This window comes from Symsagittifera roscoffensis, chromosome 5 (assembly GCF_963678635.1).
Source record: "Symsagittifera roscoffensis chromosome 5, txSymRosc1.1, whole genome shotgun sequence".
Classification (NCBI taxonomy): Eukaryota; Metazoa; Xenacoelomorpha; order Acoela; family Convolutidae; genus Symsagittifera; species Symsagittifera roscoffensis.
In genome coordinates, this window is record NC_087066.1 from 55,538,902 (window position 1) to 55,560,434 (window position 21,533).

General features: G+C 35.3%; 2 protein-coding genes across 2 annotated transcripts in view; both read left to right on the forward strand.

The window, feature by feature from the left end:
- Nucleotides 1–21,533, forward strand: part of LOC134847028 (uncharacterized) — a 397,482-nt gene that overhangs the window by 28,031 nt on the left and 347,918 nt on the right. The window lies entirely within an intron of this gene.
- On the forward strand, nt 1,519–10,069 carry LOC134846802 (homologous-pairing protein 2 homolog). Its single transcript, XM_063864193.1, has 3 exons — nt 1,519–1,689; nt 2,250–2,444; nt 9,898–10,069. Exons 1-3 carry the CDS (start codon nt 1,519–1,521, stop codon nt 10,006–10,008), a joined length of 477 nt encoding a protein of 158 aa, XP_063720263.1. The 3' UTR covers nt 10,009–10,069.

A 21,533-nucleotide genomic window follows, 5' to 3' on the forward strand; every position in this document is an offset into this window, starting at 1 on the left:
GATTGTCCACTGTATTTGACTGTTCTTTTACAGCAACCAATATCCAGTTTTTATTTCAACTATCTCAGCTACAGCTGTGATACCTCTAGTGATTGTAGCTGTTATACGTTGTCAGTACATTCTTGTCGCGATTGTTCTCAAAAAACTGGATTGCTTCTATCTAGTCAGAACTCTGAATGTTCCGATTAACATTCAAAGTGTTTTTTTTTCGGCTCGAAAATAATAGTTTTTTCTAAAAGAAACATCCCTTTCACGCTAGACTAATCATAAAATGAAAAAAAAATTGTGTCGTCTATTAACGCTGTTTGGATAATTCAGCTCTCCTCATTCCAAATTGGAAAAATGTTTTGAGCGGTTCATTTCACCGCGTACGATGTGCGCAATAATAGAAATCTGGTGCAAACAGATATTTGACAGAAGTGAAAAACTGCAAACTCCCCACAGTTTAACAAAAATATCTTGCTAGTGTTGATTTCAGGGCGCCACTAACTGTCAAATGGTACAAAAATATTACTTTAATTGAAAATTAATATTCTAAAATGCACAGGAGAAAAAAACCTCATGTAGCGCAATTTTTCCGTCACTTTCTTCAAAAGTGGAGCTAGATCTTTTTCAATTGGGATTTCCTCAATTTTTCTGTAGATTTGCGCCAACTCAATCTGTATTTGTTCGTTTTCAAGTCTTTCGAGTGCTTTTGTTAAATTGAAAATTTTATATACAAATGGACAAAAGTGTATTGTTTATTTTAAAAGTTTTTCAACTGCAGCTGTTATGTATTCGACAGTAAAAGGCCAACACGCCAAAATATGTTACCATTCCAATAAGCCGAAAATTGAAACTGTTATGCAGCTTAAGTACAGAATGCCATTTGTAGCGCAATTTTTACATTATTATGGTGTAATTTACGTAAATGTGATGTAAGTTCGGCTTTAACTTATGGGTGTTTGTAGATACGACGGTTTGTTGATTGTCCACTGTATTTGACTTTTTACAGCAATCGAGACCTAATTTTGATTCCAAGCTCTCATCCACAGCTGTGATACTACTCTATATCCCCTAAAATTGTAGCTGTTATACGTTGTTAGTACATTATTGCCGTGATCGTTCAGAAAAAAACTGGATTGCTTGTATCTGGTCAAAACTCTGATTATTCCGATTACCATTCAGAATGTTTTTTTTTCGGCTCGAAAATTTAATAGTTTTTTTTCCAGAAAATAAGATTCAAGCCTTTTACGCCAGGTTAATCGTGAAATGAAAAAAATATGTGTCTATAAACGCTATTTTGGATCAATTAGCTCACCTCAATCCAAATTGGCAAGAGTTCTGAGCGGTTCAAATTGCCGCGTGCGATGTGCGCAGTAATAGAAATCTGGCGCAAACTGATATTTAACAAAAGTCGCAAATTTGAAACATTTTGAGAAAAATTTTGTGTTTGTGTTAATTGCAAGGTGCCACTACCTAACTGTCAAATGGTACAAAAAAGATTCAAAGGGGGAAAAATGTAATTTTTTTTCGAACATGACTTCTATTTTAGTCGAAGAAGGTACACTTAAGGAGAAAGTATATAATAAACAAAAAGTATACGTATACAATCAAGCGCTTTTTCCTGAAGTACAAAAGTCGCAAATCAAAGAACTGGATCTCAGAATTAATGATGCCAAGATAAAACTTCAGGAAATCCAACATAAGGTTAGTGAAAACATTTTCTGAAGATTTAGATTATGTAGCCTCTTTATCCATCTATGTTTTGGCTCGGTTAGAAGAACTGCGGTTGACCTCTTAATAAAATTAAATATTCATGGCCGAATAAACTTGTGCTACCTCAAAATTTTATCTCGAAATTTGTTCGTGCTCAATGTTATTTTGTCGTGTTGACTTTGACATCCTCTCTTCCTCTTAGTTCGCTCGAAAATCTTCTGGAGACTGAATGCAACAAACGCTGTCTCATTTCAGATGCTCAAATGACACGAAAGATGGAGCTTGGCTTTTAATTTCAAAAGTCAGATTTCCCAACAGAACAAAAAAAAATACTCATTGATCGTTTCCCTAAATTGTATTGGTTTATCAAAAAAGTGTGCAATATAAAACGTTTTTGAAGTTCAAAGAGCGCTTTTGTCTTAAACATTTCTTCGATAAAACTTCAAAATTTAAACAAAAAAATTGGTAGTTTTTTCAGTTTTCTTGAGTTCATTAACCTTTTCCAATGTCGTTTATTGGCTGTGATTCCAAGAAAAGCACAATTTTTTTAGGTCAAGCAAAAATCAGCTGAGCTGTCGAAGCTCTCCAGTCTGCCGACGTTGGAAAAAGCAAAGGAAGATTACGAAGAGCTGTGCCGTAAAGAGACCGAATTAAAAGAGAAGATAGACAAAATCAAAGAGAGTGCCGGTGCAATTGAGCCAGAAGTGCGCCAGGCGATTCTGAAGGACCATGAGCTGTACTCTAAGGTAACAAATTAGATATTACATAAGCCAACCGAAAAAACGGAGCTGTTACATAATAATGACGTAAGAGATATGTAGCAGTTACGAAAATCATGTAAGTAACTTCTCAAATGACGTAAGTTTTTGTTGGTTTATATACGCACGAACAAGGTCCCCACAACGCTATAAAGAGCCTATTTTGACAAAATTTTCTGCACCGCAGGCAAATTTTTGAAAAACATGTAAAAAATGTCGTTTTTGGACAGTTTGTGTAAATTTTTGCGCGCTCCCCTTCAAAATTAGTATATATTTGCCCCAAAGGCGCCTTTCGGAAAATTTAAGGGTTGGTCGGCCGATAATGGATTTCATAAAATAATGCAAAAAGAGTTACCTTTTGGCTGGTGAATTGGTCCAATCCCTAAGGAAAATGGACGTCCGACCACCATCCCCGCACCCCATCACAGCCCCCCTTCTCTCTCTAAATCCGTCTCTGCCCACGAACAATTTAAGTTAAAATCACCTACTCTGAATTAAGTTAACATAAAATTGACATAAAAATTTTACTTTAACTGAACTCTATGTGACTCAGTGGCGTAACTACGTCGGGTTGAATTTTCAGGTGACTTACCCGGGTTGAAAAAACTGCTAATCAAACAACTTCCATTTATATAAAAAAACACCAATCAAACAATCTTAGTACAAAATTGCATAAAAGGCCTATGATCAATACTTTTTTTAATATTGAAATTGTAAAACTATAAATTTGTCTTAATTTTCCCAATTTTTTGGACAATACACAAATAAGTATGCCGAAACTACAAAAAAGTTTGGCTGGTTAATACATTTGCAATAAACAAGGATATTGCAATCGGGTACTTGACGTTTCCCCCGTAATTAACTTGGTTCACAGAATGATCAATAGTAGAAATGGTAAATTTAAGTTCGATCAATATTAGAAATAGTAAAATTTAAGTAAATTCATCAAATTTCTTGGCTCAGTTATGTTTTATGTTTACTCGGCTCAGTTGCCCAATTGTAGATTTTTTTTTCTATTCGTAATTAACATTGTATTTGCTTTAAGTGTTCTGGTTTTTTGCTTAAAAACTGTTTCGGCTTTTATCTTATTGGCTTAGTGACAAAGTGTTAAAAATCGTAACAGAAATTATTGCTCAAATACTTCATGACAACAATGTTTTTTCAGCTTTTCTGTTTTCCCCCTTTTTTCGGCTTGACAGCTTTCGGCCTATGTTATGTCGACCTAATGGACTCATATTGCGTCGGCCTTCCACGAGCAAAAAAAATCTGTTTGTGCATGTCTGTGATGTGAGGGCGAGTGGGATTGAATAACTTTTGGTTAGTTTTCAAATTTTTTTTTGTTTTTTTTTCTCTCTTTTTTTTTGGCTTAATAGGTTTTGCCTATATTATATTAGCTTAGTGGCTTCATATCGTTTCATGTGACAATTAAATAAAGTTTTGTGTGTGATTTTTTGAGGGGAGGGGTTTATAATTATAAGTGTTAAGGAGGAAGGCGAATTTGTTTAATTCTTAGGTCTTGTTGATTCTTAGTCTTAGGTCTTGTAGTTCTGAAAGGTCTGTCTGCTAAAAGAAAGTTCTAGTAAAAGGATCAGCCTCCCTCTGCCGGTACGTACATGAGATGATTAAAACAGCAAAACTATCTCAGTTTTCTGGGAAAAGCTAGCACAAGCTTGTTTGCCTGCTTTTGCAGCTCACAATGTTTGAGCTAATTTTTGTAACAACGATTTTGTTTACACTGCTATAAGGAACTCTATCAGCTTTAAACCCTCCCATTTTTTAAAATTTATTGGTTGAGTATCGTCTGTTTTCTGGGACAGATTTAAATTTAGATTGTTCAATGAAAACTTGCAGAGTAAATTTCGTTTCTGAAAATATGTGTATGGACTACGTAACTGTTGGTAAAAGATTTCAAGTATGTTTAAGCTTAGAACTGATTTTGAAGTAAAAACAAGAATTGTTTTTTTTCCACCCTCAATTATGGTATATCCTCAAGATGCGTAAAAGGCCTATGAAATTAATAGGCCTTTTATCCATCATACTGTTTTCATAAAAGATTTTTTTTTATCACACACTCGAGCAGCGTAATGTATTAATACGAACCTTCTTTTCTGGTAACATAACTCGCAAATAAAAATGTTCACTTATTTGGTGGCTTTTTTTGCCATAATCACGATCTGAAGCATTGAAAATTTCATAGCATCGTTCTCTACTTTATATGTGGCTAGTGTTTAGGTTTTATGGAGCGTTAATTGCTGAGTGCCCGGGATGACCAAAAATGTTTATCATACAACTCTCATAAACGGGAAATTTCTTGTCACACAGTTCCATACGTACAGGAAATTGTAAAAACCTCTATAATAAACATTTTTCCACAAATGGAAATTTTATGACTAAAATTTTGCCATAAATGGAAATTGTATGACTAAAAATTTGTTCTGTATGGAAATTGTCTGACAAACAGTTTTCGGAATTTTTTTTTTCAAATTTGGCACAAATTACGATAAAGCCCATCTAATAAGCCGTGCAATCTGTGAAGAGAGAAGAAAACCCGAGGAAAAAAGTTTTTTAGAAGTTGCAACCTCAGTTTCTTAATTTTCTGCAGTAAATTTTCTCAACTCTTTAGAGAGCAGCAAGGTCCTAATCATAATTCAAAGGAGGGGGGATTACTGGAGAGGGGGTTATATCAATATTTTAATAAAAAAAACCTGCATATCTGGGAGAAAATATCCGGCAAATCTCCCCAACATCGTGAATCCACTACTTCTGACATCCACTAATGCATTTTCTATAAAGAAAATTATAACACGTGCGAGAAAACAGTAAATAAATAGACAGAATCGAATATATTATAACGTTGAAGTTGCTTTTCCAAGCTTTTGCTAAAAAACTAATTTCTGAAGAAAAAAGCGTAAAAAAGACAGTTTGATTTGAGTCAGTCGAAATATAGCCAGCTCTAGTCAATTCTGTCGAAATATAGCCATTTTTGGTAGAGTCGATCGAAAGATAGATATTTTCGGTCGAATCGGTCGAAGCATAACTCGAACACATCAACCCGGATCCGACATGATTGTTTGGCCTCGTAACTTCTACGCGTGTCCGATAAGAAACAGTAGCTTTAAAAATTCATGTATATTATTTTTAATTAACTACAGTATAGTTTTAGATGCTTCATTTGATTTTGTGACAGTAGCATTTCAAATTGCTAACTCTTTTGATGGATTGTTTGTTCAATCCATTCTTCGAAGTAGGGCACTTTCATGAAGATGGTTACACCACCTAGACAGTTCTCACTTCCGTAGCCCATTACACCATAGATACACATGGCAAGGTCCTCTTCGTCAATCGGGAACAAGGCCCTCCCCCACTGTCGCCATCCATGTTACCCCCCCCCCCCCAAAGTACATACTTCCATCTCTGAAACGGGTGAATCGAATTATAATGTGAAAGCCAAGACAAATATGTTTAATGATAGTCAACTGGTTGTTCTGGTGTTCTTGATCGTGTAAAGAAACATTTTTAGAAAGCAATACAAATTATAACTGGCACCTGAATTTTTTAATGCCGTCTGAATAACGACTGAAAAAGTGGTAATTTGATAGTTTGATAGTATCTCTGAAGACTATTTTTTTAAGCTGTTTCTCAAAAAACCCATCTTTTTGTGTAGTGCACTATTCTAACACTTGATCTAAATGGCCTTTTGCACATTAACTCTAGAAAAAAATATATATTTTTTTTCGACTGAGAAACTGCTACCAACTATCATTTGAAGTTTCCAATAACCGGTTTTCAAAAAGTTTCCGAAAAAGTTATTTTTTATGGCGAAAAAGCATGTCATACAATTTTCATGGTAAGCATGTTTTTCAAAAAAAAAATTTAAAGCCAGTTTTTTCCGTCAGCAGTCTGTTCAACTGTGCTCAAAATGCGTGTAAAATACACTGTGCTCGAAATCATTGAAAATTTTTTTAAATTGTTTTCTGAAAATGTATGAAAATTGTTTGATAAGCATTTTCTCCATAGTTTTGATGGATGGAATTGTATGACAAGGATTTTTGTTGTATGGAATTGTATGATGAGCATCTTCGGTTTATGGAGGTCAACCCGGGTGGCTAACGCATTGAGGAGGATAATTTTTGCCAGGCCTTTTTTTCGAAACAAAAAGAAATCAGATATCCAATAACAACATCATTTAAGGTGATTCGTATATTTCAGTATACAAAACTCTCAGTCGTGATGCGAATAAAAAATAAAGTTTAACCCACGAACAATTTAAGTTAAAATCACCTACTCTGAATTAAGTTAACATAAAATTGACATAAAAATTTTACTTTAACTGAGCTCTATGTGACTCAGTGGCGTAACTACGTCGGGTTGAATTTTGAGGTGACTTTCCCGGGTTGAAAAAACTGCTAATCAAACAACTTCCATTCATATAAAAAAACACCAATCAAACAATCTTAGTACAAAATTGCATAAAAGGCCTATGATCAAAATTTTTTTTAATATTGAAATTGTAAAACTATAAATTTGTCTTAATTTTCCCAATTTTTTGGACAATACACAAATAATTATGCCGAAACTACAAAAAAGTTTGGCTGATTAATACCTTTGCAATAAACAAGGATATTGCAATCGGGTACTTGACGTTTCCCCCGTAATTAAGTTGGTTCACAGAATGATCAAAATTAGAAATGGTAAATTTAAGTTCGATCAATATTAGAAATGATAAAATTTAAGTAAATTCATCAAATTTCTTGGCTCAGTTATGTTTTATGTTTACTCGGCTCAGTTGCCCAATTGTAGATTTTTTTTCTATTCGTAATTAACATGACAGATTTAAATTTAGATTGTTCAATGAAAACTTGCAGAGTAAATTTCGTTTCTGAAAATATGTGTATGGACTACGTAACTGTTGGTAAAAGATTTCAAGTATGTTTAAGCTTAGAACTGATTTTGAAGTAAAAACAAGAATTGTTTTTTTCCACCCTCAAATATGGTATATCCTCAAGATGCGTAAAAGGCCTATGAAATTAATAGGCCTTTTATCCATCATACTGTTTTCATAAAAGTTTTTTTTTATCACACACTCGAGCAGCGTAATGTATTAATACGAACCTTCTTTTCTGGTAACATGACTCGCAAATAAAAATGTTCACTTATTTGGTGGCTTTTTTTTTGCCATAATCACGATCTGAAGCATTGAAAATTTCATAGCATCGTTCTCTACTTTATATGTGGCTAGTGTTTAGGTTTTATGGAGCGTTAATTGCTGAGTGCCCGGGTTGACCAAAAATGCTTATCATACAATTCTCATAAACGGGAAATTTCTTGTCACACAGTTCCATACGTACAGGAAATTGTAAAAACCTCTATAATAAACATTTTTCCACAAATGGAAATTTTATGACTAAAATTTTTGCCATAAATGGAAATTGTATGACTAAAAATTTGTTCTGTATGGAAATTGTCTGACAAACAGTTTTCGGAATTTTTTTTTCAAATTTGGCACAAATTACGATAAAGCCCATCTAATAAGCCGTGCAATCTGTGAAGAGAGAAGAAAACCCGAGGAAAAAAGTTTTTTAGAAGTTGCAACCTCAGTTTCTTAATTTTCTGCAGTAAATTTTCTCATTTCTTTAGAGAGCAGCAAGGTCCTAATCATAATTCAAAGGAGGGGGGATTACTGGAGAGGGGGTTATATCAATATTTTAATAAAAAAACCTGCATATCTGGGAGAAAATATCCGGTAAATCTCCCCAACATCGTGAATCCACTACTTCTGACATCCACTAATGCATTTTCTACAAAGAAAATTATAACACGTGCGAGAAAACAGTAAATAAATAGACAGAATCGAATATATTATAACGTTGAAGTTGCTTTTCCAAGCTTTTGCTAAAAAACTAATTTCTGAAGAAAAAAGCGTAAAAAAGACAGTTTGATTTGAGTCAGTCGAAATATAGCCAGCTCTAGTCAATTCTGTCGAAATATAGCCATTTTTGGTAGAGTCGATCGAAACATAGATATTTTCGGTCGAATCGGTCGAAGCATAACTCGAACACATCAACCCGGATCCGACATGATTGTTTGGCCTCGTATTTCTACGCGTGTCCGATAAGAAACAGTAGCTTTAAAAATTCATGTATATTATTTTTAATTAACTACAGTATAGTTTTAGATGCTTCATTTGATTTTGTGACAGTAGCATTTCAAATTGCTAACTGTTTTGATGTATTGCTTGTTCAATCCAGTCTTCGAAGTAGGACACCGTCATGAAGATGGTTACACCACCTAGACAGTTCTCACTTCCGTAGCCCATTACACCAGAGATACACATGGCAAGGTCCTCTTCGTCAATCGGGAACAAGGCCCTCCCCCACTGTCGCCATCCATGTTTTTCACCCCCCCCCCCCCCCAAAGTACATACTTCCATCTCTGAAACGGCTGAACCGAATTATAATGTGAAAGCCAAGACAAATATGTTTAATGATAGTCAACTGGTTGTTCTGATGTTCTTGATCGTGTAAAGAAACATTTTTAGAAAGCAATACAAATTATAACTGACACCTGAATTTTTTAATGCCGTCTGAATAACGACTGAAAAAGTGGTAATTTGATAGTATCTCTGAAGACTATTTTTTAAGCTGTTTCTCAAAAAACCCATCTTTTTGTGTAGTGCACTATGCTAACACTTGATCTAATTGGCCTTTCGCACGTTAACTCTAGAAAGATCAAAAATTTGGAGTGAGAATTGTATTTTGGTAATTGAAACTTTCAATTGGTCAATTATTTTACGCTTTGAAAAAGTCAAGAACGGTATTTTTATGCAAGGGCATAAAAATATATATATTTTTTCAAATTATTTTTTTTTGGATTCAATGGCAATTTGCTCGCATTTTTCGACTGAGAAACTGCTACCAACTCATTTGAAGTTTCCAATTTCAAAAAGTTTCCGAAAAAGTTATTTTTTATGGCGAAAAAGCATGTCATACAATTTTCATATATGGAAATTGTATGGTAAGCATGTTTTTCAAAAAAAAATTTAAAGCCAGTTTTTTCCGTCAGCAGTCTGTTCAACTGTGCTCAAAAAGCGTGTAAAATACACTGTGCTCGAAATCATTTATAGTTTTTTTCAATTGTTTTTTGAAAATGTATGAGAATTGTATGATAAGCATTTTCTCCATAGTTTTGATTGATGGAATTGTATGACAAGGTTTTTTGTTGAATGGAATTGTATGATGAGCATCTTCGGTTTATGGAGGTCAACCCGGGTGGCTAATGCGTGAGACTTATATTCTCTAGGGCACTGATCGAATCTGAGACGCACCAGGTTTTTTTTTTTAAATTGCGCCGTATGTTCACTTTTTTTTCTTATTGAGGCGTATAAAATAAAAGACCCGCTAGCGCCTTAATTTAAAACCAATTCAATATTGTGACATTCCAGGAGGCGAGAAAGAGAAAGCGATGGTGCAACGATCTACTGGACATGATTTTGGAGGGATACCCTTCCACAAAGGATCAGCTGATGGAAGAAATAGGGATCGAACCGTTCTGAGAATCCTTGAAGAAAAAGGATCATAAGTTTGTTTTATTTACAAATCACGTTGAACTACAATGCCAAAGTTATTTCAATATCGGAATTAAAAATGTATTTTGTCCAAGTCTCATTTAATATAAAAAAGTTTCATCAGCTATATCAATTAGTTAAGCAAATTCGTTGGCAGCTTGAAATACATGGCTTGGAAAACTAACATTATTGTTTCGAAAACGCGATGAGTAGGATAGTTTGGCCAGGATTTTTTCCGAAAAAAAAAGAAATCAGATACTCAATAACAACATCATTCAAAGTGATTCATTTATTTCAGCATACAAAACTCTCAGCCGTGATTCGAATAACAAATATAGTTTTTCTGAAAGTTAGACAGCAGCAGTTATTTTCAAACTATTTTATCTGAACAAATTTAATTTTTTTCCTTATATCATTTTTGCTCTTATGGTGATATATTACAACAAGTTGTAGTTTTTTTTTATTTATACGTGTCATACCGCTACTGCAGTAGCAGTACTCACTATACGGATGTACAGCCAACCTCTGGTGTTAAATCATTATTTTATGGTACGCTCAAGGTCATACATAAGTGATGACACTGAGACTAAGTGAGAGATCAGAGTACTTAACAACGATCTATCTCTCAGTACATAAGAAAACAAAGAAAAGAGAAAATCTAAATTCAATCTTCTGAATAAAGTATTGAATTCCAACTTGTTTTCAATTTGATATCGCAACGCATATCACATGGCGCAGCCAGCAGGATTCGCAGCTCAAGACAACAGAACGGATATGGGAATCCCGGTATTTTGGGCATCAGCGAATTTAGACCCTCCGTGGCAATTTAAAATTTGGTTCGAACAATTTCTCATGGCGGTTACGGTAAAAGAAAATGTGAACCCAGAGATTATTTTGGAAGAACCAAAAGACATATTAGAGGAACCACCACCACGCCCGGAAACGCCCAGGGATGGGGAGAACGAAGATGCGAGGAACGCTAGAATCCTTAGAGATAAACTAGCAAGAGACAGAGTAGCATTGGAGAACGAAGAGAAAAGAACAAGAGGCCCAAGAGTTGGACACAATGTCTTCTACAACGAAGTACAAAAGAAACTGGTGTCACGACTATTTCTATCTTTGGGCACTGAGGGAAAGAAAAGATTCCTACAAAAGAATCCGCACGCAGAAATATCAAAAATGACGTTCAGAGAAGTAACAGATCTGGCAGAAGTCTCGTTTCAAAAAGTGAAATGTGTAACCTACGAGAGATACAAGTTATTTACGAGAATGCAAGAATCTGGAGAATCTCTAGAATCATTTCACGCAGCGTTAACTGCTCAAGCAGCCAGATCAGAACTAGGAACATTGGAAAATGAAATAGTGCGAGACTTGTTCATCTCGAAGATGAAGAAGATGACATTACAGGATACGTTGACATTCGAAACTCTGGATCCAGTGGAAGTTCTAAAAAGAGCTATAAAATTCGAACATAGCAAGTTAACCACAATGGCATTTCAAAAGACTAATGCAGCGGCTGCAGGAGGATCAAGTAGCAATTACACATCGGGTGTAAGAATAAAACAGGAACCTGTAATGGCAGTACGAAATTTGGGGGGGAAAACCAAAACTCCAAATAGAAGAGAAAATAATAACAGACAGAATAATAACAAAAATCAAAACACGAAAACGAAACCATGTAATAGATGTGGAAGGATGTTTGAACAAGGACACCTAATAAACTGTCCAGCGATGGGAAAGGACTGTAAAAACTGTGGTAAACCGAATCATTTTGCTAAAATGTGCAGATCACAACAAGTAAGTGAAATTGCGGAAGATTCGGAAGAATCGATAGTGGAATGCGACCAGATCAGTGAAGGTGTTGGGTCATGTAGTGAATTTGAAGTCATGTTGATACATACCCACTTACCGGAAAATGAACGAGTTTCAAAATATGTGAAAGATCGAATCAATGAAATGAGAAAAGAAACAAACGGAAAAGTGGTTAGAGTTCAGAAAATAGACTCTATTCGAGATCCAACATTGAACCGCGTAAAGTCACTAAAAGCTATGGTACGAATAGATAACCAGATTATTCAACTAACAGTGGATACTGGTAGTCCTGTTTCATTTCTTAACTGGGCAACGACGAAAGAAATCATGGAAAAATCAAACAAAGTGAGATTCATACCGTCCGACAAATTGAACTTACAAACCAAATTTGTGGACTACAACAAACAACCGATCAGTATCCTGGGAGCCCTAAAAACCAATCTGAGGTCAGCGGGCTGGGAAGTTAAGGGCGCAACCTTTCTGGTATCAGAGCGAAAAACTAGATGCATCATGGGATTAGACTTGCAAGGACAAGTGGGAATAGTGACTACACAAAGAACAGCGCCAAAAGAACTCACCAGGTTTGACGTGCTCATGTGCGAGCAGTCGGAAGGTTGGAAAGAAAAATTTTTCAATAAATTTAAGAACTTATTTGAAAGGCAAGGCATTTCTAAAAACCACATCGCCAGTTCAAAATTCAAATACCCACTATGTCCGATACAAGAAAAGGGGAGAAGAATCCCAATTCATATACAAGATAAAGTCGAAAAAGAAATCGAGAAGTTATTGACAGAAGGTCAAATAACAAAACTTGATAAGTGTACAAGTGATTGCTTTATCGCCCCGATTGTGATAACAGTAAAGAAGAACGACTCAATAAAATTGGCAATGGACGCGAAACCAATCAATAGACAATTGTTTAAAAACAAATACCAAATGCCGAATGTAGACGAACTTATTGATGGGGTAAGCCAGATTGTAACTGAAAACAAAAAGGGTACGCTATATTTTTCGGTGTTAGATTTGAAATATGCGTACAGTTAACTAAAATTGGCTGCGGATACAGCTAGGCAATGTAATTTTAACATTGTGGGCGGAAAAGCAACCGGAACTTACAGATTCTTGACAGGATTCTACGGACTAGCAGATATGCCAGCTGAATTTCAAAAGGCTATGGATAGAACCATCAATCATGCTAAAAACACATTCTGTTTCTTGGATGACATACTTATTGTGTCAAAGGGAAGTGAAACCGAACATGCCAACCTAGTAGAAGCAGTATTAAAGAAATTGGATGCGGAAAATTTGGCACTGAAACTATCAAAATGTGAATTTTTTAAACAAGAAGTGAATTGGTTGGGTCATCATCTCTCAGAAGAAGGAGTTAGACCGAAGATCACTAAAACGGAAGCGGTAGTAAAGTTGAACCCGCCGAAATCCTTAAAACAACTAAGGTCATTTCTAGGAAGCATAAATCATCTCGCTAAATTTATACCTAACGTAGCAAGTCTGACAGAAAAATTAAGACCTCTTCTTAAAGAAGAAAATCAAAAGAAAAAGTTAAAATACATGAAACTCCCGGTGAAAAAATTCGAGTGGGGGGATGTTCACACAGAAGCATTTAATGCTATAAAAGGAGCTGTGGCAAATATTACGAAAGTGCATTATTATGATGCAAATCGACAAACACGAGTTAAATGCGATGCTAGCCATGGTGGACTAGGGTCCACTTTAGAACAACAAAATGATGAAGGGTTGTGGGTCCCAATTTCGTTCGCATCTCGATACCTAAATGCTCAAGAAAAAAAATATTTAACAAATGAGTTGGAACTATTGGCAGTTGTTTGGGCAGTAGACAGATATAAACACTATCTTCTGGGGAAACCATTTACCATCGCAACTGACCATAAAGCTCTTACAACAGCATTGGAGGTTAATCAATCAAACAAGACCTATCAGTCACGCTTAACCCGGTGGGTTGACCGGTTACTGCCGTATCAGTTCAACATAGTTCACATTCCGGGGAGGGACATGGGCATAGTTGATTATTTATCGCGTGATCCTTTCAATGATCCCTGGCCCGAATCAGAATTAGACGAAAAGTTTGTAGTAGCTACGATAAACTCCTTTCATGAAGCGTTCGACTGCTGGAACAGTAGGCTTAAAGATTCAAGTTCGCTCAACCGGAACGAAAACGTTCTAGAATGTTCTAGAAGGAATGTTAGGAAACAGTCATCAAGTAATGGTTGCTATAGCAACCAAAACGGTCAAAACCGAACAAAGCTCGACCGGAACGAGAGAAAAAAGTTTCCACGACTGCAAAAACAGCTAAACACAACAGTTCAACAGAAACAAATCACTTTTTCGTCAAATCAACCCAGCAAACAGTCAGTCTCAAAAAATTGCAAAATAAAAAAACGACCAGTACCGGAAAAAATAGAAAAAACAGACTCAAGAATCGAGATGTCAGAAAATACAAACAAAACATACGACTGGTGGTCCAGCTCACCACAAGATTGGCGGAATGAGGAGCGTGAAGAAAGCTTAATGGACCCAAAGTGGAACCGATCATTTTCCACCAACAACGAACTCTCGGGAGAAGAGGAAATCACAGAGACAGTACAACGTACAAGGAAGATTATACGAGGAGGAAGAAAAAATAGGGACAGCTCAGACAGCGAAACACGTCAACAACAACGAGTAAAATGGTCGCTGGAACCGGAACAACAACGAATAGCGGACCAAAGACTGCTCTCTTTCTGGCAATTAATAGGCGGAGAAAACAATGTTCAGGAAAATCGAGAACTGGTGGCCGATACTCAAGAAGTCAGAGAAAATCTGGAAGACGAATTCAATCCAACATCGTCAAAACCGATCGCATCGACAGAACGAAAACTCAGTGAGGTGAACGTAATAGAAGTCGACCTAACAACCACAGAAGAGGCGGAGAGTGAGGAGGAAGTGTGCTCAATCCAACCGCCAAAGGGTCTAGGAAAATTAAGGCTGCAAAAGCAGCAACAAGTAGAGACTCTGGACAACCTCGCAAAACTGTTCGACAAAAACTTACTAGCAGAACTGACCACAGAAGACACGTGGATGGACCGCCTCAGGAGAGTGATAGAGAAAGGGGACAAACAAGGATTCGAACTGATGGGACCCTATACAAATCCGTTGTGGTCGCAGATGGCAGTTCAGGACGACTGCATCTTGGTGAATAATCGGCTAGCAGTACCAGTTCAACTACGACAAGCTGTCCTGAAACGAATACATCGGGGACACCCAGGACAGGAAGCGATGTTGGGAGCAGCGCAATATCTGTGGTGGCCACACATGAATAAGGACATCGTGAATTTGGCAGAGGAGTGCCGTAGTTGTACCAGATATGGTAAGAATGTAAAATACCTTATTTCGAAAAATTCGTCAAAACCACTACCACTGCTCACGCAGCCGGGACAGGAGGTACAACTAGACTATGCGGGGCCTATAGAAAATCAAAAAGGAAAAAAAATCTATATTTTAGTAGCTATTGATCGATTCTCAAAATTTCCATCTGTGAAGGTTACAAAATCCACAAGCGGAAAAAGCACAGTAAAATTCTTGAGATCATATATCGACACTCATGGAGTCCCTGAATCAATTCGTTCGGATCAATTTTCAGGCTTTAAGGGAAAAACTCTTAAAAAACTTTGTTCGGAACTCAATATCGAGCAAAAATTCTGTCCGGTGGGGGATCACAGAGGTTGTGGGTTGGTTGAACGTACAATTCAAACAATAAAGAGAAGACTGGGAGTGATGATGCTCGATGAAAATAATAAATCAATCAAATTATGTCTCAGTATTATAATGCGAGATTTACGATGGAACAAGCAGAAAACAATTCAAGTATCCCCGTTCCAAGCACATTTCGGCAGACTACCAAAAACAGAATTTAAAATTGTGAGGGATAGGTTTTTAAATAATTCTGATTCTTTAGACAAACAACACTTGGAACGCTCAGCACTGACTGCGTCTCAAATGAAAAGGAGGATTGACCAGTCAAGAGAGAATCTCAAGATAGTGCGCAAGGGACAACTGAGCAGGGATACAAGCCCACTGCACAAGCAGCAGCTAACATCGGACAGAGACAAAGAGAGAGCCAAAGCTCTAAAGGAATTGTTGGAGGCAAACGCCCGTTGGAACTACGAAAGAAGGGACGCAGCTAAAAATGACATCAGGAAATTAGTGGACGAGACAGGTCAACTCAATCCCGACCTTCGAAAAGAAATGATTTACTCTTGGGAAAAAGGATTTGTGGAAGATAAAGTAGAAAACCAATGCAAGTCACCACCCAAGACAATACTTAGAAAGGACCCCCTAAGGAAAAGCGGACAAGCCCTAACCAGACCACTAAAGGGGAAAATAGCTTCAGAAACGGAATCAACAATTAAGACATCGGCCGGTTCGATCTATAGAAAATCGGACATAGCTCAATCAAAAACCGTACTTACACAAGAAAAACAGAGAAGCACAAGTAAAAGTCCATCGTCGGAACCTACAAAAAAGTTCAAACGAGTCAGTTCTCCAGAACTACTAGAGGAGTTGGAATCGGAGGACGAACTCCAAGGAGAAATGGAAATTGCAAATGAAATGGACCCAATAGAGCGCTTTCAGAAGAGCCAAACAATCGTCACTTCTAAGGACACAGAAGCCGGGGGAGGATTGAATCTTGCTATAAAAAGAGCAAAACCAAATTTGGCGGGACCAAAATTATCAGAGGAAATAATCACGAACAAGCCGGAAAAAAGCGGAAAAGAGAAGAAAGGCCGAAGCAAACAACAACAGGGGACAAACACAAACCAAACTGCGACTGCAGTCAACTCGGAACAAGAGCAAGCAATGTCTAAGCCGGATTCGGTCACAGTAGATACCAAAATCCAGTCGAGTTCTACGCCGAAAACCAAACAGCGTCCGAAACTGAAGGGCATTGACGCGCACACCCCTCTTGAAGATATAGTGGAGACTTTTCACAATAGAAATTTGGCACCATCTGACTGGGAAAAGTACGCGGACCAATTGTTAAAAAGAGGAGTGCAGCGAGTTGCGGATGAACTTAGAGAAAATCCTCAAAAAGGCTCAGAATTGGATACGAATTTCGAACCACCACAAGGATTCTCGGACGAATCAAGTGCGGAAGAGTCAGGTGTTCGACGGAGTTCAAGACAAACAAAAAATAAAGAACCCAAACGTTTCGGAGATCCGATAAAACATTCAATCAAAGAAATATCCGAAAATCTTACAGGCAGAAGTCTTTTGAAGGAGGCACTTAAAGAATACAGAAACCAGCTGAGAGAGTTCAAAGATCGGGAAGACAGACCTTTGGAATCAAAAGTGCGGCGACTCGAAAGACATTTATTTATGCGAAAATTCGGATATGCTACTTTAGATGAAGGAGTAGATTGGAACCCGAGTTGGGAAATTGAGCTAGAGGAAAATTGAAATCTACATAATCCAAAAACTGTCATTCATCTTAAGAACTTTCTTCCGAACTGAGTAAATTAAAACTCTTTTAAATAAATTATCCTACTGATGTTGTATAATTTATTTCTTTCACCGAGGGGGGTGTGTCATACCGCTACTGCAGTAGCAGTACTCACTATACGGATGTACAGCCAACCTCTGGTGTTAAATCATTATTTTATGGTACGCTCAAGTTCATACATAAGTGATGACACTGAGACTAAGTGAGAGATCAGAGTACTTAACAACGATCTATCTCTCAGTACATAAGAAAACAAAGAAAAGAGAAAATCTAAATTCAATCTTCTGAATAAAGTATTGAATTCCAACTTGTTTTCAATTTGATATCGCAACGCATATCACAATACGGAATAAAAATTTTCCCATGAGGAATCGAACTCGGACATTTAGTTCTGTAGGCGGGTGTATTAGCCAATGACTCACTCACGCTGCGAAATTCGAACGAAGTTATCAAACAGCGGAATTTTCTTATCCTTTGGGAACAAAATCACGCATAAACATAATGATAGGGATGAACAAAAGTTCCTTATTGACAATTTTTCTACTTAGGACGTGGTTTGGTTAGTACTATATACCAAATCTGTCCGCACTGACAAAAATGGATTAGGATTAATTTTAGTATGAAAAAAGTACGAAGATTAAAAAAAAGATAAAAATTGATTTGGATCGAATTAAAATCGATTTAAGTTGATCTTAAATCCCAGCTAAAAAAATTAATCCAAATCAATTTTAAATCAATTTAAATGCATTCTTTTTCAGTCTGAATTTGTTTTTACTATTAGGGGGATTAAAACAAATTTAAATCGATTTAAATCAATTTTGTTCATTCGAGATTTATCTGTTTCGAATTTTTTTGCATTTATTTATTGCCTATGATTTTTTATTTTACATCCATAGCGTATTGTAGCATAAAAAAGACCAAATAAAAACTCCAAAATTTTCTATGATTTTCTTGCATATTTTGAGCTCAAAAATTGATCTATTTTGACCCTTTTCTTGATTCGTTTCATATGTTTAAAAAATCGACAACAAAAATTCCAACATTTTTAGAGGGTATGTTTTTTTTCGCCGTGTTAGCAAAAATTTGATTTTAGTTGGAAAATCCATCCAAATCGATTCAAATCGATTTTTTAGACTTTTAAATCGATTTAAATTTTTCAAAAGATCGATTTAATTCGATTTAACTTTAACTTCGTAAAATGTACATTGTTAATCGATTTGGATCAACTTAAAATGGATTTAAGTGAGTTTCGGATGGATTTTAGTGAGTCGGAAAATCTATCCAACTCGATTTAAACCAATTTTTAGACACTTGAATCGATTTAAAATTTTCAATAAGATCAATTTAAATCGATTTAAAATCCATTTAAGTTTGAAAAATGTGCATTGTTAATTGATTTGGATCGATTTAAAATCGATTTAAAATCATTTTAAGTCGATCCGAAACCTTTTTTTCCAGTGCGGGTGAGTCATGACCCGGAATGCCAGGTTCGAATTCTAGTGGAAACTCAAGTTTGTTTTCTCAGTTTTTTGTTTTTTCTTCGAAGTAGCGGAGAACGCATGTCGTTCAACTTCGACTGATGTATCACGTTACACTCTTTTTAGTCGTAGTTTGGCACCAAACGACAATAAAGAATTTCTAGATGCAAATACTAAATCGGACGAGTTTGAATTCAAAATTTTTTGCAGTTTAATTTTTATTTGGCAAATTTACTTTGTATGTATTATATCCGCATAGTAAAAACACATTCATCTGGCGTTTGTTGCTTCCTGGCAAATGATAAGTGAATAAGGAGTCAAAAGTTAAGCAATCGGAAGTTTTTCTGTAAAACGGCTGGCGGTCGGATCGATCTGCCGTTTTTCAAAACTTTCCTTTTTAAGACTTTTTGTTTTTTGAAGTTGATAGAGCTGTTTTTGGTGCTTTTGAGCAGTATAGATCTGTTTTTGCCTGGTTTTGGAATTGCTGCTTAACCCCCAAGTAATTAACTATTGATCAAGCTCAGGTTAGGACTTTCTCCGCCGAAAAAAAAAACAAACATAACTCTTTGTTGATTTCCCGCATCCAAGTTTAGGCGTAAATAATCGATTATAACGGATTATTATGATGATTTTTTGACAATTATAATCGATTATAATTACCAAAATTAGGTCCTTAAGGGATTTATAATCGATTATAATCGTGATATTTTTCAAGAGATTATTATCTCTTATAATCGATTATAATTGATTATAATTGATTAAAGTTCTTACAAAAAACCCTTAAAATCAATTATAATCGATTATAATCGATTATAATCTCTTATTTTGCCGAAATTTTCTTTTATTCGAAATATATCTTATGGGTTATTTTTTTGTGTCACTAAAAAATCTCTGAAAGAGAGATCTCTTGAACACTTTGGTTCATCTGAACACAAAGTTATACCACGAAACAAAAGTTTCATAGAGATCCTTTCATATGAGTGGAAAGGTTCTCGCGGTAGATGAAAAATAAATTTTCCGAATCAATCATAAAACTAAATAAATCTGCTGATGTTTTGGTGTTTAAAAAAGCTTAAAATATGCATCACAAAACAACTCTAATGGGGAAGAAATGAAAAAAAAAAAACTTATGAATTTGAATTAATTGGAAAACTTTAAAAACATTTTTCTCATTTTTCATAGGAACCAACGTACACAAAAAGCATAAAATATAAGCAATTTAGATGCAATTTCGAAGACAAAAATGGACAAACAAAAGGGATTATAATCAATTATAATCAATTATAATGGATTTTTGTGCAAAACTAAAAAAAATAGAAATTTGAATAAAAATAATGGATTATAATCAATTATAATCGATTATAATTGTGTCAAAAAATAGACGAATAAATAATGGATTATAATCGATTATAATGGATTATAATGAATTATATTTTGAATTTAAAAAGAGAGATTATAATCGATTATTAATTGATTAAAATTGATTGTTTCTCAATTATAGTGAGACTGGTACTAAAATCGTAATATAATCGATTATTAACGCTTGAAACTGGATGCGGGTTGGCTCTTTGGTTTACTAGAATATATTGTTTTGCAGAACTTTTCAATAAGCTTTTGTGATGGCCAATTGATATTGAAAAAAAAAATTGTCAGCCAGGTTCACTTTTGACTAAACGTGGATTGTATATGGGAAAGAGCCTTAATACTCATAGTATGAAAATAAATTTAATCAACCTCACTTCAAAGGTATCAATCAACAACATCGAAAGTTTACAATCGAATAACAATATCGAAAATTTGCAATCGAATTACATGTCAAAACAAAAGTTCTGAGACTGAGAGGAATACGGAAGAAGAATGCTGTACTTAGCAAAATTTCAGAAGAACAGTCAAAAGATAAAATTAAGGCACCACTTCTGGTTGGCTCACTCGCGTACGAGCACATCGATGTGGCTGCGCAAAAAAGTTCCGAGATACTCCTTGTCTTCCTTACACAAAATTCAAATCCCAACACGCTTTGGCGTACAAAATAGTAGAAATCGTTTTCTAAAGGCGCCCTCTCACACTCCGAAAAAAAGAAAATATTCGATTATTTTATAATTATAATCGTACTTTTGGCAAAACTTTAATTAATTATTAGCGCCAATTTTAGTTGTTTAAGCGATTTTTAATCCATTATATTGATATCATTTTTGCTAACATTTTAATAAAAAATGATCAACTATAATTGATTATAATTTTTCCGAAAACCTTTTATAATCTCTCATAATCCCCTTAGATTATAATCCCTTTTTCTATCAAAATATCTCACAAAAGAAATCAATTATAATGGATTATAATTTAGCTAATGTGAAAACACAGTAAAAATCAAATTTAATTTAAGTTTAGGCTATAAGTACAAAATCACAGTTCCTTTTAGTTCGGTAACCAACTAAAAAGCACACAAAACAAAAATAAAACGAAATGAAGCAATGACGTTGGTTGAATAATAATGGATTATAATCCATTATAATAGATTATAATTCAATGAAATTTGAGAAAAAAATCTTTAAAAATATTCGATTATATTCAATTATAATGATTTTTATTGAAACATAATAACATTATAATCCATATTTAATCGATTATAATATTTTTTTTTGAAATCTATGAAGACTGACAATATAAATCCATTATAATCTTTTATTTTCTCTTTTTACTGAGTG